Below are 13,465 nucleotides of genomic sequence, written 5' to 3' on the forward strand. Positions count from 1 at the left end.
TTACAATAATGTAAATGCCATTTAATAATTCAAATATAAATCAAGTCCATATGGAATTATCCTACCCAACCCTCTAGTAAACGCGCGTATTTTCACATCATTCACATTTTCATGCATTTAAATCTCCGATCATAATCATTTCAAATTTCAATGTCAATTTGGAATCATGGCTGGATGTTTTAGAAAATCTTACAGGACGATCTCGCATCGCATCGTTTGAACTACACGATTTGTTTCTCGAAAGATGGAAAAACTAAATTTTGTCTTCTTATTAAATCAACACAATTTCCTGGAAAATACTTCATACAGAAATTTCATAGCTGATGAATTTGTTTTTAATATGAATTCATTTTTCCTTTTTAGTTCAATTTTGATAAATCAAAAATTAGTGTACAACGTTTTCGTTTTCCTCAAGCACTTTCGAAATTATGACCTAAATTGCTAAACCAAATACAGAGACAATACAATACATGGTTTTGTTTTCCCAGCGCACAGTACAGCTTCCATCAGTTGAGTTATCCCAGAAACAAGAGCTGCTAGTGTGAACACCGGCTCCGTTCTTCTGTACGACCACGCACGTCACTAGAAAACAAATGGAAATATTCATGGTTAGGTTATGGTATTATTACATCTACCATAGCAATCAAATGAGTTTTCTCTTTAATTTAAAAATTTGATACAAATGTGCAGAGAAAATCTTGTTCCATTGTCGAATGGACAGATTATGAAATCTGACCATTAATTTTACCATGCAATAGATAACATGATTTAACCACATTTCTTTAATCTACCACCAATATGTTCTTAGTGTCAACCTATTGGATACAATCAATATAATGCATTTTTATATTGCAAAGAACTTACCAATGTATTTAAAGGGTTTCTGCAATTTGACCAAAGATTGTAAACAGCAATCCATTATAGAAGATGACCACTGATTGACTTTATTGTGCAAGTATGTATTTCCTCCAATGACAGATTCAATGGCTTCTTTGATTGCAGCACTGTGAAAAAATATATTATTTTTAACAATGTGTTAATCAATCAGCAAGTTTATCGGAGGGTTAGGAAATTTACTGTATGCAAACAAATCTGTTTTGTTATTTTAAAAGTAGCAACTTAAACACAAATCCTAAAAAGGATGACTCATCAATGGATACTGTGAAATGCATGGGCCTTATTAGGTTGGAATTTAAAATCAAAAATGATAAAAATTGTCTTCTTACCTAACTTCATCAACAACGAACTGACTCTGCAGGACAATGACCGACCAACATAAATGTAAAATAAACATGAGTTAATAAAACATAGAAAAAAATACTACTGTCATAGCCATGGTCATACCTCTTCAGGTTGAGAATTCGGATCTTCCATCATTGTTATTTTTTGTGTGTACTCAAAGAATCAAAGGTATCCTATAAATAGGTTATAACACAAATTTACACTATCATCAATAAATTAGAAAAAAAAAACAACTAAAGATAAAGACTTACGTCAAACGAACGTCAGACTGCTGCCCAGTCAGGCCTTGGTGCTGCAAATGGTCTGTTGCCATGACACCAAATTTAGCAGACAGCTTTTCGAAAACAGTGTGCGATAAGATTGTGTTAAAAGCGTTAAAAGTGTACACAGGTATTTTTACGCAATATTGAAAATTTGAGTTACTTTTTCTTTAATAATGGGTGGTAAGGATAAAAAAGGACCAAGAACTAAAGGCAATACAAAGGTATGAAACACAAACTCACTGTCATACATTAAACATCATTATTTTGTATTTTTTTTTTTAGCCTTCCAGTTCTGGAAGAAGTGCAGAACTCCTAGGTCACATCCCTGAATTTGTTGGATTTGGTGGTTTACCTGAAGGATCCTATGTACCCATTGTTGGGATAAATTCTCAAATTGAGGATGCATCATCAGATCTAAATGTTCCAGCAGATTTCCGCCTTAGTCTACGAAAAATGGGAAAGCGTGACTCTATAACAAAAATCAAAGCTCTGCAGGAATTTTCTGAACTCTGCAAACAAAATTCTGTGGACACACTGAAATGTGTTCTGCCGTTCTGGCCAAGAATTTTTTCTCGCCTTGCTGTTGATGGAGATAGAAGAGTGAGAGAATATCTCCATAAATCACATTCACAGTTAACTAGTCAACTTGGAAGAAACATAGCCCCACATTTAAAAGATATGATGGGTGCTTGGTTCACTTCCCAATGTGACACATATGCTCCAGCAGCTTCATTGGCTTCTCATTCACTTAAGACCTGCTTCCCTGGCAACAAACTATTAGATGCAATATCATTTTGTCACAACGAGATCATGGATTATATTAAAGATTCTATTTTCAAAGAAGAAAATCTTCCAGACGAACAACAAGAACGGATTACTATAGGAGGAATCGGTGGTTATTCTCTTTTACTCCAGCAAGTTAAATCCGATGTTATAGAAGCCGAAAAAAATCTGCCGCGTCATACTGAGGTGTGGGAAAATGCCAACCTCTACAAAGTTGTTGAAAAAAGTAAAAGCTTAATCATCAAACAAGCATGGTTTGGCCTAATATACAATTTGGTCCATTATTTACCCAAGGTTGCACAAGGTATGATTTTTCATTATATTTTAATTTTCTGAGTAAAAAATGCTAACTTTTTATTCCTTAACAGACAATTCAAAAAAAATTTTGCCATCTGTTTTCAAGGTAAATTAGAAGAAAAAATATAAATTGAAATTCAATATTTCTTAATAAAGCAGATATTAAATATTCCAGTTTTTGGATGACTCCGAGTCAACATCTCAGTTGGCGCTATGGGAAACTACGTTGAAAATATTGATGACCGTAGAGAATGCTTCAAGTTATGTCAACCTCCCTTCTCATGCGACCCCTAGATTCCTGAATCTTCTTCGAAGCGCTTGTTCGGGAAACGCTAGCAAAATTTGTCCTCTAGTGGTACCTTATGTGCGACTCCTGAGGGACAACAAAAAAACCTCCACCGAAAAAGAAGAACTCGACCGCCAAGTGATTGAGGCACTATTTCAAGGCCTCTTATGCCGCAACATTGCCAACAGTAGTGTAGAGGCTTCTGCTCTATCCTCAACTCTTTTCCAGTTACTGGACTACATAATCGAAGTGACGCAAGATTCTACTCACGTTACTGAACTACTCAAAAACACGGTATTTTGCTTAAAGTTTTCCTAAAACTTCTGTTAAACTTAAATGAATTTTTCATATTCGCAGTTTATACCTTCCCTTGATTTAATGATAAAATCGCAATGCAGCGAATCGGTCGTATCTGCTGTGATTCGTCAAATGACAACGACTCTAAATTCCTGGTTCAGGACGAAGGAAAAAATAGCAACGGAGTTCTGGGATTTACTAGAGGTTTTTATCAAGACATTGACTGCTCAACCTCCGCAGCCTGAATCCTCATCAGTGTTCAAAAACGTGGCGTTAATCATCTTGGTGTTGATGAATTCTCACTCCAAACTGGACCTCCGCGCAAAAATGACCAAGCGTGTCGTTCGTCTACGGTTTGCTGATGCAAACGCGGATTGCGATAGCAAAGTGCAGGAAGCGTCAGTTGTGCAGCTACCAGAAATGCCTATTCTTTTCAAAGAAAAAGTGGTGAACATGAGCGTAGTTATCTGCAAAGATGCTTTAAAGCGATGTGAAATAGGCGATTGCGACCCTTCTCTGCGTCTTTTCGCTTCTCTGATGGAATGTGAAGATATTTTGCGCGGATTATTGGCTGTTGAAAGCGCCAGTTCGATTGAAAGCATGTTGTGTCTTATCCAGCGGCTGCTTCAAAAATTACGAGATAACAATACCTCTACTTTGTTTCTCTCAATTTTGGATGGTGTGGATAGAGATCTTAGGTTGGTATTTCTAAGTTTTTAAAAATGTTATTTGACTGATTGGATATATAATACGTGTTTTATTTTACGGGTGCAGGCACAAGATCTTGGAGGAACTCAGTCTTGACAATTTGACATACATATCCTTGGCCACAACTGCACTTGAGAACTCAAATTTATCCCAGAAACAAGTGGTTTCAGAATGGCTTGAAAGTGCCAACATCGGAGAATTGCTCATTTCCACTACCAGGAGTTTTGGTAACTTCCATAACGAAGACGAAAATAGCGCCGTGTCTTGGAGATTGCTTCGCGCAGCATTTAATGCTAAGAAACTGTCAAGCCGAGGTGGGTAAAATCTCCGCGATAATTAGTTTCAAAACATCTTTCATTAATGCAGTTTATTTCGTTACAGTACATTTGCTTCCAAAAGAACACATAAGTGGTATCATGAATGCGTTCATTGAAATTCTCAGGGATGAGCACATAGAAGAAGATTCCATCGCTTTTGTTATTCAAAAGTTTTCAAACATGTTGAAGCCATCTGCTGCTGAATCAAACTTCCTGTTGGAGTCATCGGATGAATGGCTTGACTCTTTGGTCGACGTTCTGTGCTCTACCAAGCACATCCAACCAGAATCTTTCAGTATGCTATTAGAAATGTGGAAACATGGCGCTAGTTACTCCATCCATTGTCGATGCCAGTCGGCTGTCACTGTAATCAAGCGAAAACTACTTGCAATCCCGGAATGCGGTATGGCTGAACGCTTGGTCGAAGTCTTTCAACATATTTTAGAATTGGAATTACAACAGAATGATCCGGAAGCATTGTGCTTAATAGTACGTCAAGTTTTGCTCACTGATGCCGAATGGACGGGTTGGATGAAAGAAGCGACCTCCTGTGATCTAATGGCGAAAGAAATTATGAGTGGCAATTATTGCCACTTTGTTCCAATCACAAATAACTTTAAGCCTGTTCAGCTCAATAGTTGGGCTGGACTTCTGAACGCTGCATTTATGGTCTCATCGATTATGGTTCATAACCAGGACACATTTGAGAAAGATCGGACTGAAATAATTCCAAACATTTTCTTCGCATCTGCCGTCGCTGATCTTCTTCAAGAAACCAACAGAAATCGCACGAAGGTATCACTCACAATTTAACAGTCGCAAAATTTTATAGCGTTATTTATAATGTCCCATTACCATTATTTAGGACGCAATGTTAAAAGACATCGAGAAAATGAGTGGAGTGTTGGAAAGCAACGCCAACATTTTGTTATCCAGTTGTTCCACTTCAGAGAAGACGGAAGTAATTAAAAAGACCGTGTTTAACTCCCGCCAGTATCGTTGGATTTGGTGTTTAGTGGCCAGAAAGTTGCAGACCATTTTGCCTCAAAGCTTCGAGGAAAACGAAACAACAGAAGATGTTGTAATGATTTTATCAAGCCTCAGTGATGAAAAATTAAATAGGATCACCTTATCTCAAATCTCCAAGTTGTCCACCCTTTCAACGAACAGCTGGACGGAATCATATCAAATTTTAACCTCTATTCGCTTTCTTTTGGAAAAGTTGAAGGCCAATATCAACAACGACACTATGGATGCATTAATTGAATCGATGAAAATTCTACAATCATGGCAATTGGAACACGACGAAAGTTTTCTTTTTGGTCTTGATTTGAAGAATGTTTCGCGTTCGGGTTCAAGTGTTAAAGCGGTATGGACAGTTATCGAAATAATTCGGCTTTTGTCGACTGTCGTTGAACTTTACCCAGTCAAACTTGTGCATTCCTTGTGGGACTTCATCCTATGTTCGATGACATCATGGTGTACAACACTGGAAGAGAGCTGGGCGGAAGTGTCTTCTTCCAACCTAAATACCAATCCATTTTTGCTTTCGTTTACTGTAGCTCTCAGTCGTTTGATTCAGAGCTGTGGAACCCTTATGGCTGATGTCGAGCAGAAGAAAGAAGAATTAATCTCTGCTATTCCTCCCAACTTAGTTACAGAATGGAACGATGTGTTTTCTGACGCAACTTATAATGCTGTATTGCCAATCTTTCTTCGACTGTCCCGAAACAACCCTTCCCATCTTTCGGCCTTCTATTTGATGGAAACTTTGGCACTGTCTGTTCGCCATGCGCCTATGAAAGTTGTTCAACCTACTGCAGAAAAACTGTCATCTCTCCTTTTAGCTAAACATTCGGCTATTCAATTTGCAGCTCACGGATTAATTATTAAGTATTGTAACCATTTCACCATATTTTTTCAATAATTCAAGAATTCTGTTTTTTTTAAATTTTTTATTAAGATTACTCCCAGAAATCACGTCTACAGAATTGGCAAAGTCCAAAGAAGAGGTGGATGGCGATGAAGAAAAAACCGAACGACCCCCTCCTCAGGCACTCTTGCTTCCGTTAGAAAAAGTCGCTTTGGAGGATCTCGATGAACTTCGTTGCGGTGATTTGCACACCACTGAACCTTACAGCGAAGAATGTACTCAACTGATAGGCTACTTCTTGGGCTGGGATGTGATTCTTCGCTTATGCGGATGTTCGAGCTCTGAGTTGCGCTATCAATATGCTTCGTATTTGAGTAACTCCAATCACATTTCGCGGCTGATGAACATCTTATTCTGCATCATACCACACGCCAGCTTTCAGCAACAAGCAGATTTGGAAATAGAATTTTTGCCTAATGTTGTATTAACAGAGAAGGTCATCCAAAATATGGCTGTAATGGTATATTCTTCTGCTCTGAGGCATCTTCCTGCCGTTGTCAGGCGATGGTGCAACAATGCTGACAAGCGAACGGCAAGCTTAGTTGAGAAATTTACTTCGCGGTAAAATATTTTATATCCATCGTCAACTATCTAATTTGATTCTTGAACACTGATTTTCTTTTACATTGCAAAAGGTGTGTTAGTCCGGTTTTGTGTACATTAGACTTGCAGTTTTGCAGCAAAACCTGGGATAACATGACTGTCCGCGTACGACCCACAGCAAGAGAAGTCATCGCCACATACAAACTAAATGAAGAAGGTTCCATGGAACTGATTATGCAGTTACCTGCTAATTATCCTCTGGGTAACATTGTGGTGGAGACCGGAAGAAAAGTGGGAGTAACTGCAAGTCAATGGCGGAGCTGGATATTACAGTAAAGATTTCCTTAATTAAATTTTATTTTATTTTTTCTAAATGTTCTTTTGCTTTTTAGGTTGCAGACTTTCTTGATGCAACAGGTTTTTAAATATTTTTATTTACATCCATTGAATTTTGAGACTTATATACATTTTATCATATTGTAGAATGGATCGATTTTGGACGGCCTTTCCTTGTGGAAAAGAAATGTTGACAAGAGATTTGAAGGCATTGAAGAGTGTTGTATTTGCTATTATGTTTTGCACGGTTCGAATTATCAATTGCCAAAATTGAGTTGTCGAACATGTCGCAAAAAATTTCATGCCCATTGTCTCTACAAATGGTTCAGCACCAGCAACAATTCTACATGTCCTTTCTGTCGTAATTTGTTCTAGAAAACACACCGTGCACCGTTTCCTGGTGCACACATTTATAAAGGATCCAAACTCTAAAGCAAAGAAAATGTATTTCATGTAAAGTGGAAATACAAAAATGTAAGGTTAAGGTTATAAAAATAGGGCGGTAGTCTTCTTCAGACATTTATCTATGATTATTAATGAAATACAAACAATGGAAGCAACAGTATGCTGGAAGTTGTTCAGTCCAAGACTCAGTAATGGAAACATCAATTTTCAGTGAAATCGAGCCACGAAAAATACTTGGGAGTAATAAGGCACAGTATCACTTAAAAGAAAAAGGAATATGGCAATTAGCTTTGAACGTAATTCATGCATTATTACAAGACAGTTTTCAAGAAACCGAGCCAAGTTTGAAACATCAGTCATGATTGTACAAGATTGTTAATGTTACTCGTCCGTGTTCCTAAAAATCTAAATCTATCAGCTCGCATACATTTTTTCAAAATTGAGAAAAAGGGGCGGAATATAAAAAAGAGGACGGAAATTATGAAATGAATTGCGTTATTAATTGCTGCCAGGATAAGTCTACACGTGAACTTCTTGTTCTTCTGGTTTGCTAAGGATGTGGGTATACTGACCTCGATGAAAAACTTTCTCCCACAAAGCCACGGTTCTAGCGCGAACGTTGGTAAAGTTCATGTACCCGATTATTAAAATCAATGAAGTCATCAAAAATAAAAGAATTCCAAGCAGAACTGTGGTTCCTTGATATTCCTGAAAAAAAGTTTAAATAGTTAATACAGACAAGGACACAGCTATGAAAGGAACTATAATAAGAAAAGTATGGAATATATGGTTGCTGATTCAGTCAATTACTCACTTGTTTGGGGGCATAAGCACATTGAATCTGATGCACATTATACAACTGCTGATTGATGTTAGAAACTGGAAAACCATCATAGCAACTAAATCCATATGTTAAAAAAATATTATCATCAGGTAATATTCTTGCTATAAAATATCACAATTTATCACCTGTAGGACTCCTTTTCAAGTACATCAACCTTAGTAGTCCGAAGCCAATTTAAGAGATCAGCAATTTGGCAGTCACATATAAAAGGATTGCCCTGAAAAAAAAATAAAAAATTATTAATAGCTGAAATTAATTAGAAAAATATTTAATTCAAGTTACCATTAAATCTAATTTTACTCCTAGACCTTGTTCAGGTAACTCTTCAAATTTTGATAAAGTATTATTGGATAAGTTATGGATTTTGTTATTCCTCAGATCAATAAATCTAAGATTTTGAATGCAGCCAACATTAAAGTTCATTTCAGAAATGTTATTATCTCCAAGTTGAATATCCATCAGTGATGGTAAACTGCAGAAGATATTTGGATTTTTGATAGACCAAATTTCATTTTGTTCTAAATGAACTTTAGATAGTTTAGTCAAATTAGAACCAACAAAGATTTGTTCTAAAGCAACCAAATACTCTTTGGAGTCTACACTCTCTGAAAATGCATTTGTCAGATGAAGAGATTCTAGGTTGACAAAGTTTGAGAAGATTCTAGGATGTGTCTTGTCTCCTGTGATATTTAGCTGATTGTGATTTAAAATGAGTGTCTTAACATTTCTGACATGGTGATAGGTTTTTCCTTTAATTTCTTTTATATTGTTGTTAGTCATATCAATTACTTCTAAATCAGGGTAGTCATTCATTTTCCCAAATACATTCCATGGCATACTAGTGATGTTGTTTCCTAAAATGAAAATAAATGCTAAAGTTGGTGAATTTAAAATTACAGGTAAACAAATTACCTGTGAAAATTACAACTTCAGTTTGTATTGGCAATTTTTCAAGCATGGCAGCATCATTGAATTGTGTGTTGGTACAATTTACCAAAAACCTTGGCTTGCCATTGTAATTTGCTTTTCCACAAATACATCGATCTCCGAAATCAGGCGGACAAGTTACAGCGGAAGAGAATTTGATTATTGTCATAATCAAGAAAACATAAATAAAAGGTGCTGGTTTCTTGGAACACATTTTTGTTTTGGATGTGTGGGATGCTAACTTTGATTTGTGTTATGAACAAACTAAAAATTTGAATGTATCACACTTTCCTTTAGCTACATGTATGACAGTGAACTGTATAATACCACTAGAACTTACTTTAAGACCTTATATTGACAGAACAAGGAAACACGGAAACACCCACGTCTCAATCTCTATCATATGCATATACAGTATGTCAGTATACACATTCCTAACTTTACATATGAAAAGAACGATAGCAGGATACTTACTTAAATGTGAAAGCGGAATGGTGGAATGGAATATACTAAAAGGCGGATTCGAGGCGGATAAGTCATTTAATTTTCACTTCGATCGTTCCACCAAGTAGATTGCTTACTTACTGCCCTCCGCCCCTCCCGAATTCTGAAATTTAAATAAAGCGGAAAAATAAAGATAGATATAATAGAAGAAAATATAAGATAGTAAAAAAAAACTATTTCCGATACCAATAACGGTAATCGAACGAAGTATGAGGTACGATACACGAAAAAGTATCGGTACGATAATCGCCGATCCTTTTTACAGCATTGCCAAATTAGTTTTTGGTTTAAATTTTAAAAATTACAAACTTGCAACAGGCCAACAGCAGAGCTATAGACTTATATATTAGGGTAAAAGTAGTCCAATTTTCAGAGATTTTAGGGTGGGGCCTGTCAGAATTTGTGAAGTGCAAACGTTAAAAAGAGCCATCTAGGCTCTAAAAAGTAGCTGGGCATAGTAGCTGACACACTCACTGGAGGCGCTTTTTAAAGTTTCCAAATCGGACTACTTTTACCCTAAAACCGGGATAGGGAAGAAGAGCTTTACAAGCTGAACAACAGTCTTCATTTTCGGATTTTTCGCGTCATATTGAATTTCGCATTTGGGAATTGAAAACAGATTTTTTGTTTCGGCCCTTTCTAGTCCCTTTCTCCCCCCCCCATTTCCACCCACGCCGAGTTGTCGCCCTCTCATAAGCGCGCGTTTCCTCTGTTCGACAGAGAAAAAGGCGCGCGGGGTGGAAATGGGGAGGGGGAAGAAAGGGACTTTTTGTTTCGCCACGGGTACTCTGCAAATGTGGAGAAATTTTCACGGAACGTGGGGCACATGTATAGTATCCCTGCTTAGAAGCTGAGACAGCCGCTAGGTGGTTCTTACGAGTATTATTATTATTACGAGGTTATCCTGCGTAGAACCCCTAGCGGCTGTCCCAGTTTCTACGCAGGAACCTGTACCTGTAAACAGTGCTTCCACGGCAGAGGCTTGGACTATCCTCACAACATTGCCAAATTATCCGAAATTATCCTTTTGCTCAGTCGTAATTATCCTAAAATTATCCGGTCCTTTTTTTGGTTTTCTTATTTGTATTTAGTTACATTTTACCATTTTGTATCAATTAGCATACAAATAGGAACACACGGGGGGGGGGGGGGAAGAACACAAAAAAATCTGAATTGAATATAAAATGCTGCATTGTGCACGAAATGCCATTATTTCTTATTGCTTGTCTTTCTCATCGCTCGTCCGCACCGGTTGGTTGACTAGTTGTGTCCCCAAGCGTTTTGTTCGCACGCACTTGCAGTACTCGTTGAACGAGCTCATCTGGAAATTGGACTGAGTGTGATTTTGTATCAGTATTCTTCATGAAGTACTTCATACGCATCAATCCCAGGATTGTGTCTTCCTTCAAAGCGCCTCGATGATCAGTTTTGGTCAGCTTCAAAAAGCTAAACAATCGTTCCGCGATCGCGTTGCTGTAAGGGAGTGAAAACAAGTAGGACACTACCACCGACAGATTGGGAAATATGCATGCAGTTGAACATTTCAAGTTGAAGACCAAGAGCCAAAAGGTTTTCGCAGACAAAATTTTGAGATCATCTTCGGTTTGCAAACCAAGTTCATTGATGGGCATCACTGAAAGGGATCGCCATTCAGTCTCTCGCTTTCGATGAATCACAGCTGTTGTGTAGGGCTGGAAATCGGGCGAAAACTGCGGCAAGCGTTTGCGGGTTCCGGTCCCTCACATTTTGCGGGATGAGCATCTGCAGAATGGAATAAAAATCCGCGCTGAAATCAAACCTCTGCTGGAGTTGGAGGATGGCTTTGATGTAAAAACTCCTACAGATTTTCTGACAGGACTCCAAATCTGAAGGCGACAAGTGCTTGACTCCCTCCACGTTATCTGGACCTATATCAAAAGATTATTTTGGCAATGAAACTTTACAAAACTATTATTTAATAATAATACCTAAATAAATCTTGTTCAGTGGTTGATATTTACTAGCAAGCCAAGGGTCGATCTTGGCCGGGCTTGTAGCCCTTGTGTAGTCCAACAGCATGAAGTTGCTTGCAAAATCCTTGATGAGTGCACCGACCCTTTCTTCGAGCTCGTGAAGAAGAGGAGATTCAGATTGGAAGACCGTGTTGAACTCCGTGAGGCAACCAAGGGCATAGTTGAGGAAGTTAAAGAAAGGCTCTGTTTGCGGATGCTTCAAGTAAGTTAAGATGTCGATCGCCGACTTGCTTTTGTCGTCTGTAACCTCCGCCGTAAAGTACAAAATCAATGGTTGGAGCTGCCCAAGTAAGCGTTTCACACAATTATGAAGAGATAGGCATCTTGTCTGGCCAGGGCTAAGGATGACGTGCTTTTCCACTTGAGGAAACTCTTGAAACTCCTTAAAACTTCTTCTTTGGGCGCTGCTTCGGGAGAAATGAGCAAAAATTGCCTTCATAGTAGTCTCAAGTTCTTCCGGAAATGCCTTGACGGCGTAGTTTGCAACCAAATTGCAAGAATTTTTTTAGCGATGTATAGCAGTGTCGGCAATGTGAACTTGCAAGTGGCAAAGCAGCAGTGATGCACGTTGACGTCGTTGACGTCGGCTTACCAGAAGGTCGGAAACTAAGCCATCTTATCATTTAGATCCTTGTCTTTTTCACGAGTTGGCAAAGCTGGCAGGATTCCCGCGTACATTCAAGGTCCCAGAATTTTCGTAATAATGATGTTGTCGGATTTGTATATCTCGGTGTCCATGACCTTGTTCTCCATTGTCATGAGGAAACTATACGGCTCCTTTTCGTAGTCGGTCAGCTTCCGTGAAAGATGCCTGTCGCACATTAGTTTCAGCGTTCTTCAAAACATATGGTGTTTTTTTTGTATATTTTTTTAAAGTTTTATTGTCAGGTTTAAGGTTAGCAACGAAATACAAAATATTTATGGAGGATTTTATCATCGCCAGATAATGAAAAAAATAGTTTCCCCATCTGGCCCGCCGTACGAAAAGTCTAGCTAACAAATTACTAACTTTTGCTACCCCTTTAGGATGCTTTTAGCTGTTTGAAATCAAGCATAGAAACTTAAAATACGGAGCTCCGTTTTTATGATCTAACTGTAGCTAAGAAAAAGAAGCTAAAAAAGGCTACTGTAGGGGATAGGCTTCTACTAACTATTATTTATAAACCTATTTATGGGCATCCATGCAATTGCAATTTCCTAGCTATTCTTAGGTACTACCAGTAACTACTATAACTTAGCTAATTCTTTCAATTCAATTAAATGAAAGAAAATAAAGAACCAAACCAAATAAAACGGAATCCTGTTAGTCTGTTACTCGATCTGTTTTATTTTGTAAAGATAACTTGTACACAAGTGACAGGATATAAAAAACAAGATACAAAAATCAATCAGACACTAAGAATATATAAACAATTAGTTAGTTAGGATTTCAAAACATTTGGTTCAAAACAAAGTGTGACTCACTTCCACATTTTCTGTAGGAAATTGCCGATTCAAAATGCTTTTTCATATCATCGTGTCACAATCTTCGTCCAGCTTCGTTAACTGATTAGAAGAAGGGCTTTGAGAAATTGTGCTGACCCTGACTGTACGTGATGGCGAAGAAACCGCTGTTTCAATTATCGATTTGAGACAAATCAAACCATATTTTAGACCTAGAAAAAATTTTTTGTGTTATTAGACACCATAAAATTAAAATATCGATACTGACTTAATTTCACCTTTGACAATGACATCAGGCTTGGACTCCTTTAAGGCTAGAATCTCG

At 37.7% G+C, this 13,465-nt stretch overlaps 3 protein-coding genes across 4 annotated transcripts; 1 reads left to right on the forward strand and 2 right to left on the reverse strand.

Moving 5' to 3' along the window:
* Positions 1 to 317: 317 nt before the first annotated feature.
* Positions 318 to 1,581, reverse strand: LOC124351852 (dynein light chain Tctex-type 1-like). Its single transcript, XM_046801972.1, has 5 exons — positions 1,494 to 1,581; positions 1,345 to 1,415; positions 1,227 to 1,252; positions 865 to 1,004; positions 318 to 582 (listed from the first exon to the last, which is right to left on the reverse strand). The coding sequence occupies exons 2-5, from the start codon at positions 1,375 to 1,377 to the stop codon at positions 434 to 436; spliced, it is 348 nt and encodes a 115-aa protein (XP_046657928.1). The 5' UTR covers positions 1,378 to 1,415; positions 1,494 to 1,581; the 3' UTR covers positions 318 to 433.
* On the forward strand, positions 1,573 to 7,489 carry LOC124351794 (E3 ubiquitin-protein ligase listerin-like). Its single transcript, XM_046801968.1, has 12 exons — positions 1,573 to 1,726; positions 1,788 to 2,592; positions 2,657 to 2,691; positions 2,761 to 3,165; positions 3,229 to 3,866; positions 3,943 to 4,190; positions 4,258 to 4,988; positions 5,059 to 6,086; positions 6,157 to 6,687; positions 6,762 to 7,001; positions 7,062 to 7,086; positions 7,153 to 7,489. Exons 1-12 carry the CDS (start codon positions 1,679 to 1,681, stop codon positions 7,378 to 7,380), a joined length of 4,962 nt encoding a protein of 1,653 aa, XP_046657924.1. The 5' UTR covers positions 1,573 to 1,678; the 3' UTR covers positions 7,381 to 7,489.
* On the reverse strand, positions 7,433 to 9,783 carry LOC124351826 (trophoblast glycoprotein-like). Of its 2 annotated transcripts, XM_046801971.1 has the most exons (7): positions 9,656 to 9,783; positions 9,522 to 9,577; positions 9,167 to 9,445; positions 8,537 to 9,108; positions 8,380 to 8,471; positions 8,225 to 8,309; positions 7,433 to 8,118 (listed from the first exon to the last, which is right to left on the reverse strand). In XM_046801971.1, exons 3-7 carry the CDS (start codon positions 9,393 to 9,395, stop codon positions 7,930 to 7,932), a joined length of 1,167 nt encoding a protein of 388 aa, XP_046657927.1. In that variant the 5' UTR covers positions 9,396 to 9,445; positions 9,522 to 9,577; positions 9,656 to 9,783; the 3' UTR covers positions 7,433 to 7,929. The 2 variants fall into 2 exon arrangements, with proteins under 2 accessions (XP_046657927.1, XP_046657926.1); XM_046801970.1 differs by having other exon boundaries at positions 9,167 to 9,577.
* Positions 9,784 to 13,465: the final 3,682 nt, after the last annotated feature.

The sequence above is a fragment of the Daphnia pulicaria genome, chromosome 1 (genome assembly GCF_021234035.1).
Source record: "Daphnia pulicaria isolate SC F1-1A chromosome 1, SC_F0-13Bv2, whole genome shotgun sequence".
Taxonomy (NCBI): domain Eukaryota; kingdom Metazoa; phylum Arthropoda; class Branchiopoda; order Diplostraca; family Daphniidae; genus Daphnia; species Daphnia pulicaria.